At 53.6% G+C, this 14,832-nt stretch overlaps 1 protein-coding gene across 1 annotated transcript in view; it reads left to right on the top strand.

Moving 5' to 3' along the window:
- GAS7 (growth arrest specific 7) overlaps positions 1–14,832 on the top strand; it is a gene marked incomplete at its 5' end in the record, with an annotated part of 193,026 nt that overhangs the window by 126,763 nt on the left and 51,431 nt on the right. Inside the window, one exon of the mRNA XM_080827220.1 lies at positions 12,122–12,202. Coding sequence (XP_080683346.1) covers positions 12,122–12,202 — 81 coding nt within the window. The remainder of the gene's footprint in view (positions 1–12,121; positions 12,203–14,832) is intronic.

Consider the following 14,832-nt stretch of genomic DNA (forward strand, 5'->3'; position numbering starts at 1 on the left):
GAATTCTGGTTTCTCCAACAGAAGGAAGTGCAGAAAAGCTTTTATGTAAGCCGCAGGAAAGAGACACGTAAAGCGGTTGATTTCCAGATACTGTAGATTCTTCTCGTTGCTGTGCTTGAGTGTACCGGAGAGGCCTGGGCCGGCGGTGATGGCCACAGCTCTGCCCCTTCCCGGGCTGGTCCGTCCTTGGCTCATCCCCATCCTCCTCAAGTCTGGATTCCCCCTCTCTACAAGAGCGGGTCAGGCTGATTTTGAAAGCCCTTTCAAGCTCCGTTGTTTCCCCCCACCGAGGGACAGACCCCACTGGCCAGGCAAGGTGGTCCTGCTTCCTGCCACCACCCCCGCTTCTGTCCCTGATGCCTGCTGGTTGGGGTGCCCCCTCGCTCCCGTGGTACACCTTGGGGGAGGTATCAGTCCATGGTGGTTCTTTCCCGGTGATGGATCGGGGAGACTTCTGTTTCCTTTTTGGACTTCTCTGTGTTTTCTAGCCTTTCCTCCTGGGACCTGTATTACTTTTATTAAGCAGGATAAAAATAATTCCTCGGAGATGCAGGAGATGACGGGAGCTGCCCATTCCCCAGATCCCAGCCTGTCCTCCTGGGTTCCTCCCCTTCTGCTTGCTTTCTCAGATGCCCGTTTCCCCTTGTCCTCTCCCTTCTCCTGCAGGAATCCTCTCGTGGGATCTTGGAGCATTGCTAACCTTTGGGATTTCTTCCAGGGCCGAGGCGCACACATCGGAGCCCTGGTCTCGTTCACATGAGGGTGAAGAGCACCCAGGGGTGCTGGGCCGTGTCCTCTCTGCCAGGAAGGGAGGACGGTGCCTGCCTGGGAGTCAAGGAGGGACTCCTCCCTCCTCTTCACCTCTGCATCCTCCCGGTCCCCGGATAAAGATTTCAATTGGTTTGTGCGGCTGGTATAGAAACGTGGTGTGTGTTGGTGGGGTGGGGTGGCTGCGAGAGCCGGTGTGCAGCAGACAGCAGGGGTAGAGCCTTGGGAAGCAGAACAGAACGGGCCAGGGAGCGCACACAGTGCTTTGGACACCCGGTCCCTGCCCTACAAAAAGCACATGACTGTGACCTCCTGCTCCCGCAAGCAGGTGTGCAAATGCAAAATCGAGGGGAGCTGCAAATGCAAAATCTTCTTGGCTGCTGGACTTTAGAGGCAGAGAGGAGGCCTGAGTTCGGGCGGTCCTGCTGGTCCTGGTGGTTTCTCCGTTGCTCTCAGAGCACTGGCCCCGCTGGGGTCATTTTTCTCTTTCTGGGTCTCTGGGGCCACCTTGAGTATTTGCTGCAGTTTTTCACAGCGCCACCTATTGGTTGTGGGGGGAATACCGGGCACAGTGGATGCTTTCCAGTTGGGAGGAGTCTGGGCGTTGTTTCGATGGTTGCATCTCTGAAAAGAAATTTATTTTTATTTTTGCTTATTTTTTTTAAATGGCCTTCCCTCCAACACGTGGAGATGGGAGGAAGTGCTTCTGCAGAGAGATTTCTGCACTTCCTTGGCTCCCCCCGCCCCCTCCAGTCCTGTGTGTCTCACAGTGGAGTTCCTGGACAAGCACCAGCATCAGCACCACCTGGGGACTTCCTAGAAATGCAGTTTCTCGGGCCCCACCCCGGACCTCCTGATTCAGAAACTCTGGGAGTGGGGTCCTGGGGTGTGTGCTTTGGCCAACCCACCTGGTGATGGAGAAGCACTACTGTACATTCAGCCCACCTCGAAGGCTGGCCCTGTTGGTAGCCTTCTAGAATTTTCCTTAGTGGACAAGACTGCCAAGAGGCAGAGAGGTTCCTTCTCAACCTGCTGGTGCTGCTTCTCGAAGAATCTTATTTCGTCAACTCGAAGATGCTGTCTGTTTCTTCCCCCATGTCGTGTGCTCCTGTCTGTCCTGAGTGCCCTTTCTTGATGTTGCAGAAGAGCTTATTTGGTGTAGGATTTCCATCCGTGTTTTGCACTGTTGGCTCCTGATAAGGACCTCCCCGCGGAGGGGGCCCTTTGTGCTTCAGGGTCTGGATGGTTTTCCTGGGGAATCCAGCAAGGCTTGGAACGTGCCTTGGTGGCCGCAAGGATGGCTTATTTCTATGCCCCGAAATAACCACGGCTCTTTCTGACCGTTTCCTGTCTTGTGAAAAGCAACACTCTCCACGATTTTGAGCATTATTTATAAACGTACAGTCACACCTTTTACTGGAAAGTCTTCTAAATCGGGATGAGCAATGCAGTGCGGTTGAAGTTCACAGATGCCGAGTTTCTCAGAAAACAGGATCCTAAAGGTGGTGTGTGAGTGGAAGGTACACGGAGCGGGAAGGGGAGCTTCTGGACCGTGGAGTGGGTGTGATTTTTCCGTGGAGGGATTATGGGAGTTCTCCTTGGCGGGGGGGGGGGGGTGTTAAGAAGCCTCCGTTCAGCATGGTCACAGAATTTTCCAGAACATTCCAGAAGAATGTCCCAGAAGAACATTCCAGGATCTAAGGGCCGCAGGGCTGGTGTTGGCTGTTCATGGGGTGATGCAGTTTGGTAGTTGTCTGTGGGTGGAAACAGAAGCCCACTCAAACTGGCTTATGGGGGTGGAAATGGGTATTTATTATAAGGATATAGGGCAGGGGTGCCTTGGTGACTCAGCAGTTAAGCATCTGTCTGCCTTCGGCCCAGGTGATGGGATCGAGCTCTGCTCAGTGGGGAATCTGCTGCTCCCTCTGCCCCTGGCCCTGCTTGCATTCCCTCTCTCGCTCTGTGCTCTCTCTCAAATAAATAAAAATCTTAAAAAAAAAAAAGAAGAAGAAGAAGAAGAAGAAGGATATAGGGTATCTCATAGAAGCCCCCGCCAAGGAACCAGAAATCAGGTGCTGGGCTCTTGGTCCAATTTCTGGGACCTCACAATGTCTTAGGCCCGCTTGTTTCTCTGGGTTTAGTTCATATCTCTTTTTCTCTGCAGGCTTGCTTCTTTTTCTTAGTGGCCATTTAGGAGAAACTGGCCACTGATGGTCGATGTAGTCTTTCCAAGCCCTGCTTTGTGCCTCACTCGCTGGTGCAAACAGTAGGGGCCAAATAGACACACCCAGATGTGGGTCTGCAAGAAAGAGCGCTGGCGTTTGGACCTTTGGGTCTCGATGGGGTGTAATAAGTAGTTCTGTTTTTAAAAAATGATGTTTTAGGATTCTGATGGTGATTTTTTTTTTTTTTTTTTTTTACAGAGGGTCTAGTCAGTTTAGCTTTTCTGATTCTTTCCTTTCGAGGTCACACTTAGAAAGGCCCTTGCCAGCAAAAAGATGGGAACGTATGTTTTTAGTACTCTCGTGGACTGTTTTATCCCCCCTTAAAATTTTTAAGCCAGAAAAAAGGTAATTTCAGAAAATGCATGAGAAATGGAGCCACCTTAATACCTTTCAGGTTGTCGGCCTCGTATCCTCCCAGCATTTATTGACTGGTTCGGCGTTTCACGGTCGCCCTGAAAAAGCCCCACTTGACCCTAGTCTGCTTGGCTTGTTTCTTGTTTTTCTTTTCCTATCTGTCTTTTTGAGTTCATTCTGACACCAGCCTGACACAGTGTTGTCTCTCTTCCATGGGAAATTACCGTGTACTTGGCGAAGCATTGAAATGGGGTACACTGTAAAAATATAGTTTTCTTACTTTGGTTTGACTTATTTTATAAAATTTCTTTTAGAGTGAGCAAGCGTGATCCGGGGGAGGGGCAGAGGGGGAGAGAGAGTCTGGAGCAGACTCCCCGCAGAGCACAGAGCCCAGTGCAGGACTCGATCCCATGACCTGAGCCGAAAGCAAGAGTCAGACTTGTCACTGCCTGAGCACCCGGGTGTCCTCTTTGGTTTGATGCTTATGTAGTAGCCAGCATCAAGTGCTCCCTGCATATTCTTCTAGCAATGTTCCGTGCATGTACTTTTGACTTCTGTGCTTTCTAAGATGTGTCTGAGAACCTTTTGTACAGCCTCAAAATTTGGGGGGTAAGCAGGACCCTTCCCCACGTTACATAAAACCCCATCCTTCATCCTACAGCTAGTACAGCTGGTCGAATAAAACCTTAGCCGAAGCTGGAGACAAATGATTAAAAATGCTCCTCTTTTGTACGCTGGTCACTTAGCAGTGTGTGTTGGACGTGCCCTCCCCATCAGCACTCCCAGATGCATCCCGCCCACACAACGTGGTGCTCCCTGGGCATTTGCAGCGTTTCTCTGGAGATCTCCCCCCTCCGACAAAAGATGCCCCCAACCACCTCTTTACGCTTAGATCGTGCACACCTGAGACTGGTGTTAGGTGGCAGGGTCTGTGTGTTTGTGGTTTTGATCACTGTCTCCCTGCTGCTTTTCCAAGACCTTCCCCAACCTGTTTCTCCAGATCCTTCCAGATAATAAGGGGTTATCAGTCTGATGTCATTATGTCCAGCGAGTCTTGTCATCTTAGGTTGGGTTCCTCCAGCTTTGAGGGAGAACGAACATCTGTTCCTGGGGGTTATCTGCTGTCGTATTTCTTTAAACTACCCGTATGTATCGCATTTTAAATTGGACTCCTTGCAGAATTCATAATTCATGCTATGTGGGGGGACTCGGTGCTCTGTCTCTTCATGCTGGTCTTTGTCTCCCCATCCCTCTGTTTTTCTTTTTATCTACACACACTCATTTTTTAAAAATAACCGTTGGCCGTATGACCTCACCCAACTCTATTCTCACGGTCTTACTTTGATCTGAGTCAGCATTCATTCATCAGACACCCAACTGCTTATGATACGCGGTACCCGGGAGACGGGGATACGTTGATATGACACAGCCCTAGAGTTTTGGGGGGCCGGCTCTGAGAATCTGTTTTTACCAAGTAGTCCCAATGATCCTGATGAGTAGCCAAGTTTGGGAAATAAGATTGGAGCTCAGGCAGATGCCTGTGCTTACGTCCCGGACCCCGGGGGTCCCGGCTTTAGTTTTGATAAAGTCTTGGGACCTGCCTGCATTTTCTCCACCATAAGATGGGAGGTCATAATATCCGTGAGCAGCCCCTGCCTATTAGCTCATGACAAGACACCTGTTCCTATATTGCGATCAACACTCATTACCCCACAACCCAAGTTCAGGGATTCCTGGGGTGTTGGCCCAGATCTGAACTGTGTAAGGAGCTTGGTACACCAGGGATCCTCAAGGGTTTGAAAGACAGGCTCAGAGAGTTCCAGGTGCCCTACTCCCCATGTCTAGAATGCACTAGAATTCCTGTGGCTACTGCTGGTCCTGCCACTGGCTACCTCTTTATCCCATTGTTATCACCAGCCTCTGTGAACCGGCCTTAAGAGCCTGTGCCCCTGGGCTTGCTAGAAGGATCCTTGGAGCTGCTGGTAGACCACCACTAGTTAACTGAGAGACAACCCTAGAGCTCAGAAATGCTGCAGAAGGCATTCTAGGACCAGAGGGAGCCTTTCCCTCCCTCTCCCTTTGGGAGATGTGTTCTAAGGGGTGGACTTGGGATTTCAGTGTCTATGACACCAATGCCTGAGCTCCTAGGTGCCTAACAGCAGCTCTGGGCTGAGGAGTGTTTTAAGCACCAGGGGCGGCTGTACAGTCCATTTCTTTCCCTTTCCAAAATAGCAGAGTCCTGGCGTCACTCCTTCCTCAGAGCAGGGGGACTCTCAGTGCTTGGGGGCGGGGCCTCCCCAGGGCCGGTCATGGTTTTGTGGGTGCTGCCCGCGACTGTTGGGTCCTGGGCATTGGGGGCCATTAGTTAGCACCTCCCCACTTCTGCTCCCATGCCCCCAGATTTGGCTCCTGCCATGCAGTTCTAACTACAGCTCAGGACTCAGACTGTGGGGTCCAGTGGCCGGGGTGAAGTCTTCCCATGCTGCCCGAGACTAGAGGTGTCGCCCAGGCTCAGTCTCCATCCTGCTGGTAGATCAGACCTAGGGGAGCCCACAGAACGTAGTTCTGCTGACGGCCCGCAGATGGCTGTTTACAAAAAGCCCGTGTCTCTGTTTGCTGAGGACCCGAGCCATGTGAACGGGGCTGGGGGCTATAATGCAAGTCCCCATGGATCTTCCCAAACAAGAATCTCTTGGGTCAAGCTGTCCATCCTGGGTGTCACTCGACAGTTCAGGAATTGTCTCTCAGCCCATGGGGTCTGAAGCCAACACGGAGGTGTCTGGTTCGAGAGCTCAGGGCATGAGGCAGGAGGCATCGCCTGAACACCCCCTTCCCTGACCCTTCCCGAGTGAGACATCCCCAGATCCCACCGGTGTCCCAGCTCTCGGTGATGGTGATGGTGGTGCTATCCTCATCCAGACGGGCCCTGCCCCACTCATGCCACGCTCCCCAGCTCTTCCTGCTCCTTCTGGAGGGAGTTCTGGAAGGGCCCAGGCTTGTCTCAGTCCCCAGAGGACTGACAGGGTTGACAGGGAGAGGCAGCATTCACAGATGACACATCTAGGGCACCAGACGTGCTGAGAGGACGCATGGTGGCTGAGTCTAGGAAGCCTGCTGGGATGCAGGGCCTGCCATAGCGACCACCATTGGACCATGCCGCTTCTCTGCTTCAAACCCTGCAGTGGCTGTCCCCACATCATGGGCTGCACCCCCAGAGTGGCTGATTCCTGAGGATTTGCATTTCTAGAGATGCTCGTGCTGCTGGTCCAGGACCCCGATGTGAGAGACCCTCCCACGTTCTTTCAGCACTGGGCTGTGTGATCTGGCGCTTGTGATGGAGGGTCCTTTCTAAGGCTGGGTGATGAAAGGCATCGTGGCTTCTCCCTGTTCTGTCGGCACACACAATGTGGGGAGGGATGGCAGTGCCACGGTGTGAGTGGCCCCATGGCAAGGAACTTTGGCCCCCACCTGCATCCGTGTGAGTGCAGCATCTCAGAAGTGGCTCCTCCAGCCCCACTCAAGCCTTCAGATGACACAGCCCCAGCTAACACCCTGACGGGGACCTCATGGGAGAGCCTGAGCCGGAACCACTCCACGAAGCCCCTCCTGGAACCATGTGACATCATCAATGCTTGTTCATCCCGTCTGCTGAGTTTGGGGTGGTTTCTGATGCAGCAAGAGATACTTAGTACTTTCCGAACTTGGCTCACATGTGCCTTTCCTGGGGAGGCCTCGCTCGGCCACCTTTCCAAAGTTACACCCCTGTCAAATACTATTTTTTATTCCCCTTCCCTGCTTCATTCTTTAGCACATACCTCCGTCTAACCTGATCTGTTTCACTTACTTACCCTCCTAGCGTGACTCCCTCCCTCCATTCCCAGCAGAAAATTTTAAATTTTCATTCATGGAAAATTTGATGTGTCGATATTTCCAAACTAGACAGAATAGCGTCATGACAACTAGAATGTAAGCCAAGGGAGGAGGGTGTTTAACCCGTTCTGTTTCCTGCAGTGTCCACGGGGCGCAGAACACAGCCAGATGCAGAGTAGGCCTTTGAGTATAGTATAGTTACATTCAATAATAGAATTTATTACATTGTAGCAAGTATTTACCATGTCATAAAGATTTCTGATATTTATGTGAAATCAGTATAGTCACACTTTAAATTTAGAGGACAGTTCTCCCACAGAGAGTGGCATATAGAGGAAAACAGTGCTGTTTTGGGGGTAGCTCCTGGAGCCCCAACACAGAGCCTTGGGGGTGTTGGTGTCACTGGCACGGTGGAGGGTGTCCCTGCTGACAGAATGAGTCACAGTTCTGCTGCTTCTCACTGAGGCCTCAGCATCTTCCTTTAGAAAATGGAAATGGGGGATGCCTGGGTGGCTCACTGGTCAAGCGTCTGCCTTGGGCTCAGGTCATGATCCCAGGGTCCTGGGATCCCAGGCTCCCTGCTCAGCGGGGAGCCTGCTTCTCCCTCTATCTGTTACCCCTCCCCATGACTCGTGCTCCCTCTCTCAAATAAAGAAATAAAATCTTAAAAGGAAATGGAAATGATAGCACCCATTTTGTAGTAATTCTGGGGGCCCTGAAGGAGATGCCCAGTGTGGAGGGACTTGGGGTAGACCAGGCAGGAATGGGTGTTCAGAGAGCAGTGGTTCGTTTCCTGCGGAGAGTCTGTGGTTGGAGGTCAGGTTTCATTTAATTATAAGAAGGGGCTGGGAATGTCCTGTCGCCAGAGACCCCTAATTGCCATGATTGCAAAGCCAGGAGCACAGGAAACAGTGGGACATGGGAGGGAACCAGTGTCTGCTGCTGAGATCCCCAAGGGAGAGACGAGCAGGACCCTCTGGGCACTGATTTGGGCTCTGGCCTACTGTACCTTCTCTTGGTGGAGGCTGGCCTGATTGCAGATTCTGCACAGCTGGCCTAAGGCAGAACCAAGGTGCAGGGGTTGGGGGTGTCCCCTGTTGCTCCTGGGACCTGCCTTCTTGGTTGGGATGCAGGACATGACCAAGGAGACCAGGGCAGCCCCGGGGTGGTGGTAGGGGAGACTAGCTTCTAGGATGGTTGGGGCAGGGGCTGGAGAAGGGAGCAGCAGCGCAGCTATCGGGCTAGGAAAATCTGAGCAGAGCCTAGCAGACCCTCCCCATGAGGAAAATGGGGGGAGGGAGATGGGGTCTAGGAGAGAAGCCAAGGTTGGGGCCACCCCCAAACAAGGGAAAGGGAGACTGGAAGTAGTGGAGAGAAGAGAGATGAAGAAGCACAATCAGAAAGATTAAGAAGGAAGAATGTTGGGGGGAAGGTAAGGAGGAGGGGACTGCAGGAATCTCAGAGCCCATCCAGGACCCAAAAGGGCCCAATATCCCCAGAGCTGGTACCTCTGGTAATTCATCTGGTAGTCACCAGGGGCAGTAGAGAGCCACCACACAGGAGAAGTGGGCGGGGGCGGTCAGGGTGGGACTGGGAGGGGCAGGGCTGACACATTGCCCAAGGCAGATCACCAGGACCAGTGGCGGAGATCCAGGGGGTCCTTGTGGCTTTCCCACTGGAAGCCGCTATTTCTAAGGCAAGCAGGATATAGTCTTAACCAGGACAATGCCGTCCAGAAGTAACGTGTCAGCTTAGTAACTGGTGCCTCACTTCCTATCTTAGGATCAGCATCATTATCACGGTCATTATTATTTTAAGGAGGGGCTGTCTGTGCTTTGAACCCCAGGCTTACATCTCTGTCCGCCTTTCAGCTATACTTACCCCCAGGAGTTTTATTCTCCGTGGCAGTCATTGTCGTCCACTGGTGGGGAAATTAAAACTCTCTGGCCCGGAGCGTCGATGGCTAGGAGAGCATCCTCCCCGAGCTGGATAAGTCCACGGGCCGGTTGATCTGTGTGTGTGTGTGTCTTTCCCAGTTTGGGTGTAGGAAGTCCGAATGAGTTAGGGTTGCCCTTGGGGAAGAATGTGTTTTTCATGGATTGAGTTGGATGGGCAGTGTCTCCAAGAACACGTCTCATTTCTTCCGCTCTGACCTTGCTGTGTGCACTCTCCCTGCCCCAAGCCTTTGGGGCGTGCCTGGCCACGGTTCTCCTAGTAGGAGTCTGGATGTTTCTGGAACCCTCTGAAACCTCAGGGATAGAACCCAGGGTTCCATCAGGCCCCAAGGTGCTATTTCAGTTTTGCTTGGTGGAGGAGCCTGGTGTGCTGTAAACAGATTAGGGAATCTTTTATGGGAAAAGGCCTAGAAATGGCTTCCTCTCCATGGGTGGTATGGTCCTCTGGGGTGACGTTTCCTGCTGCTGGTGAGGTCACTCAGCCAGAGTCCCTGTGGCTCGCTCCAGACATCCGCCCGGCCTGGCCTGGCTGCATTCCTGTCTCAGGCTTGCGGGGGTCTGTTTTGGGTTGGCTGGAGTGGGCCAGGATGGGGAAGTGGGCTGGGTTGAGTCCTTCAGTCCCTTCTCTTGCCCTGATGAAGTTTGGCATGACAGTTGTGGTTCTTGTGGGAAGGAGGCGCTCCAGCTTCTGGGGGGCCTGGAAGTGACCCCGGCCAGCCAGGGGCAGCTCAGCCATGCCACCGTCTCCGTGCTGTGGGTCCCCTCTCCCCGCAGCCCTCTGGGGTTACTCCATTTGCCGCCAGAAGTCACTGTGGTGTTCTTCTCTTGGGACCCATGAATGCAGCTCCTGCCCACATAGAATTTGGTTTCGTCTTGGCCGAGAAGAGCTGGCGTGCCCTTGTAGACAGCCCAGCTGACCTAGGAACCCAGCCTCCCAGGTTTTTGCCGCCCTGCTCCCAGCCGACTTTCACAGGCTCCAAGAGGGCAGAAGGGACTGCCGGGTCTTCTCTGAAATCAGGTTGGTGGCATCAGCCACCAAAAGGGTTGGAGGAAATGGTCCCCAGGACTCAGCTAGGAGGCTCTACAGCTGGAGACATCTGGGTGATGCACCAGGGCATTGACTCTAGAAAGTTTGGGCATTTGGCAGCAGGGGAGAAATGCAGTCTGGGAAGGCTGCATGGTGGAAGAGGTATTTTAGTTGAGGCTTGACTAATGAATAAGATTGATTCGGCCATCCGGAGATGGTGGGGCGGGGGGAGGGAAGGACTACAGCAAAGGCATGTTCTAAGACCAGCAGATGTGCGGGAGTGGACTGAGTGGGAGGTCAATGTTATTCTGGGTGCTGGGTGGGGGAGGAGCCTGCAAAGGTTTGTCCCCCTGTGTATGTGTGACCTGTAGGGAATGCAGGGCTCTGGGGGAGACTGCCGGCCCCTCCTCCCATGGGAAGCCAGTAAGCCTGCTCTTCTGGTCACTTCTGGACATGAAGGGACCTTAATCCCTCCCTACCCCGGGTTCTGGAGCCCTAAGCTCCTTAAACCCAAACAATGGGTTTAAGGTTTTTAAGTCCACTGATCAAAGCTGGAGGCAGGAGTGTCGGGGCCAAAAAGACCAGTGAGCCCAACCCTTTCATTTCGGATGAAGAATCAGAGGACCAGAGAGGTGGTCTGACTTGCCCAGGGCTGCACAGCCGATGACGGGCAGAGTTGAGGCAGGAACCCGCTTCTCCTGACGGGGCACCCTCATGGAGAGAAGCCATTGAAAAGCTATGTTTATTTTTGTTTTTAGTCTCTGAGACCATCGAGATTTTAGTAATAGAATTTTTTTATTAAATAATGTCACGTCCACGTAATGGACTGTCTAAAAATAACTTTATATGGGCGTTTGGCATGAATACGGTGATTGCCTTGAGTGGGTACCACTATCGATCTCCTTTTACAGAGGAGGAAACCAAGGACCCAGGAGGACCGTGCGCTTGGCGGAGGTTCCGTGGGCAGGGAGAGGCAGAGCTCGGATTCCAACCCAGGCAATCTGGTTCCAGAAAAGATACCAGAGGGTTGATAGGGAAGACTTCTGAGCTGTGGGACTCTGGATACTACTTTTTTCTTCCTTTCTTTTTTCAAGATATTATTTATTTGAGAGAGCGAGAGCAAGCATGCATGGGGGGCGGGGCAGAGGGAGACGGAGAGGCAGACACCCCACAGAGCAAGAAGCCCGATGCGGGGCTTGATCCCAGGACCCTGAGATCATGACCTGAGCCGAAGGCAGGCACTTAACCAACTGAGCCCCGCTAGGGGCCCCGGATTCAGCTCTCTTCTCTGTGTTTTTCTACATTGCCGAATTGTATGGAGTAAGAAAGGATTGTTTTTATCACTGGATGACTTCATAAGAGGTCTCTGCTCTCCGGGGTGACGCGGGGGGAGGGGGGCGAGCCCATGGCTGCAAGTATTAGTTGTTTTCCTGGCTGGCCGGCGTAGCTGGGCATCTGGGGAGGGAGAAGCGGCCAGTGTGATGCAGGGGTTGTAATTCAGATGAGATGTGGGCCTGTAGGGCTGGGAAGGACTTGGGAAATCACCCCCATTTGACAGAGTACCCTCCACCCCCATCTCTATCTAGACCCCAGGCAAGGGCTCCTTCCTCTGGCTTGGGGGTTTCGGGTGACAGTGGGCACTTGGGAGAAATGCCCGGGCAGATGTGGAGGTGTGTGAGTTGGCAGCCTTGGGGGATTGGAGGAGGCGATGGGGGATGTTTCCGAGGGTGCTCCATAAAGAGAAAGTGCTGTCATGGGAGGAGGAAGGGGGATGACGTGGGGCAGAAAGCCGGCTCCTGCTTCCCGGGGGTTGGCCAGGAAGGTGGCCGGCCAGTCTCTACGTTTTCCAGCTCTGCTCTGTGACCCTCTGAGATTTTGCCCTATGAGCCTCTCAAGGTGACTGTGTTTCTTTCTTTGACCAGAGACCACCTGGGAACGTCCCAGCAGTTCTACTGGGATTCCAGCCAGCCCTGGCCCTCACAGGAGCTCTCTGCCTCCAACAGGTACGGTCAACTCACTCCTTTGGGGCAAGTGTGGCGGGGGGGTGGCATGCACCCACTTTCCCTGGAAAGGCCAAGACTCTGAGTTCTGGGGTCTGGAACCTGGCTGGGGATCTTACTGGCCAAACCCAGGGAGCGAGTTAGAGGGCTAGGAGGGTGGGCTGTCCCTGGCTGTGTCAGCAGCAACCTGACCCTCCCTCCCTGTCAGGTGCTTAGAGAGGGGAGATGGTCAGGGGAGGTGAGACCTCAGGGCAGTAAACTGTCTGCTGGTCTGGGTACCCGAAGTGGGGGGCAGAATTTCCTGCACTGTTCGGAAGGCATCAAGGAGTAAAAGTAAATAGAGACAGATTTTTACGGGGTAGCTTTTGAATAGATGTTCTAGAAGGCACTTGGAATTTGCTGGCAGGGTGTGAGTTCTCTGTCTGCAAAGGTAATCAAGTGGAGGTGGTTGAGGTCGACCTTCCTATCCAGGAGCAGGTTGATTTAGAGCCCCTGACCCATCCATCCGGATCCCAGCCCTCAGAGCACACCCACGCCGTTGGCTGTGGCACTCCCATGCTAGACTGTATGGTCCCTGAGGGTCAACACTTTGTCCCCCCTTGTCTTCTGTGGAATCCTCAGTCCCCAGATGCGGGCTGGCTTCAGTATTGCGGGAACTCACGAATGTCCCCACAATCCCAGGGGGCATGAACCCCGTTTGTTGGTTTTTGGATTTTATGCATCAACCAGGCAGCAAAGCCCGGAAGTCGTGGTTCTGGTGGTGGCCTGGAATTTAAACGCTGGCAGCTTTGAAACTGGTGGCCGCCCGCTGTAGCTGGACTGAGGCGGGGAGGCACGCAGGAGGGGTGGGGTGAGGAGGGGAGAAGCAGGAGCCCACATGGAGGGCGGTGGGGGCCTGCACAACGTTCACGGGACCCCAAGTCATCGGAGGTTTGCGGAGCTTCCCTAGCGCATCGTAGGTGACCAAGGCAAGAGCCAAAATAATGACTGAATGAGGGGCTGTATGACTGTGTGAGCGCATGTGTGCAGACTGGCGCAGAAAGGACAAGCAGCTTTTAACCTTTGGATCAGAGGAAGGGTCTCGGGTCCCGAGAGTGGGCTGCCTTTCATGGAGAGGGGTCCTAGATATGCTGTCCCACTGGTACACTAAGAACTCAAAGTAGATTCTATGTTGCATAGAATATAAAGCTGTATGACCGAAGTATATTATTTCTGGAAATGAGAATTGCTCCAGGAGAACTCAGAAAGCAACATGGTAGGAAAATAGAGGGCTGGGGAATCAGCTGAGGCACGGGACAGGGGGTGCACAGGTTTTCTAGGCTTTTTACATGTTTTTATTTACATCGTGTGTGTGTGTTTTACTTTAAAAAAAAAAAAAAGAATTTGAACAGAGAGGAACCTTCCTGGGCAGGAGGGAAATGGGGCATTTGCTCGTGATTCCCTAGGGACCGGGCGAGCACTGTATTGTGAGAACCCGTCTCCAGAGCCAAGCCCTTTTAGCCTTCCTACGTGTTGTGCGGACCACAGGCCGTTCCGGGCACGCTGCCTTCCTTGTTGTCATTCTGGTGTTTTGGTTTTGTTCCTTTTAACAACGGAGATGCCAGCGGGAATAACGGGGAGGCCTGGGCGTATGTGGGTGTCAGGTGTGAGCTGCCTTGGCCTGTTGTGGCCTGTCACGGAGGCCGGGCTGGTGGGGCTGGTGGAGCTGCAGGGGCGGGAGGGAACTTGCCGTCCATGCCAGTGGGGTCACCTCTCCCCAGCGCGGTCCCCAGCCGCAGACTATCCCCTCTGTGCTGTTTGGGGCCAATCCCCCCCGAAGGGGGGACTGGGAAGCGCTGGATGCTGGGGCTCTGAGAGGGGCTGAGAAGGGCAGGGAGATGGGCGGAGAAGGTCAGAGCCACGGATGGGAATTGTCAGGAGGACCAAGGCGTTCGACAGAGCGTGTGGTCACTGACTTGCCCTCCTCTGCCTCCAGCCGCAGGGGGCTGGGACCCCTGTTCCCAAGTCCGGGGGAATCTAGGTCTGTCAAGTTCTCTGCCAAAAAGGGTCTTGTAGCCACGGGCAGTTGGAAGTCCTGCCCACTCCCCGGCCCTGTGGAGGCGCAGCGGGCCCTTTAGCATTCTGACGAAGACCCTGTTTGATTCGTTGCTTCCTTCTGCCCTTGTTAGCTGGCACTACTAGTAGTGGTACTAGTTATGTACAAACTAGTTAGTTTTTACTGCCCCTAGTGCAGTGGTTCTCATCCCTGGGGGTGATTTTTCCAGGGATGCATTGCCCAGGGCAGCCTAGACCCCCCCACCCAGGGTTTATCCAGCCCCACGTGTCGGTAACAGCAGAGTTGAGGAGCTCTGTCCCGGGGTGACGCAGAACGTCCGTTTAGCACTGTTCAGGGAGCAGGTGACAGACCGCAGCCCGTTGACATGAGAAGCAGCAGCCTAATCCACAGAAACCTCGTTCCCTGCCTCCGAGCCCCACCTGTCGTGGGTTCCATGGAAATCCAATGCATCCCGCAGTCAGCGTGTGCCCCGCGTTCAAGGAGAGGCCTCCTGGTTTCCGTCCCTCCTGGTCTGCGTGTCAGGGTGCCGTGCCTCTCCCAGTTGTGGCATCTTCGGTTAAGATACAGAAATGACCGC

This window comes from Martes martes (assembly GCF_963455335.1).
Source record: "Martes martes genome assembly, chromosome: 16".
In the NCBI taxonomy this organism is placed as follows: Eukaryota; Metazoa; Chordata; class Mammalia; order Carnivora; family Mustelidae; genus Martes; species Martes martes.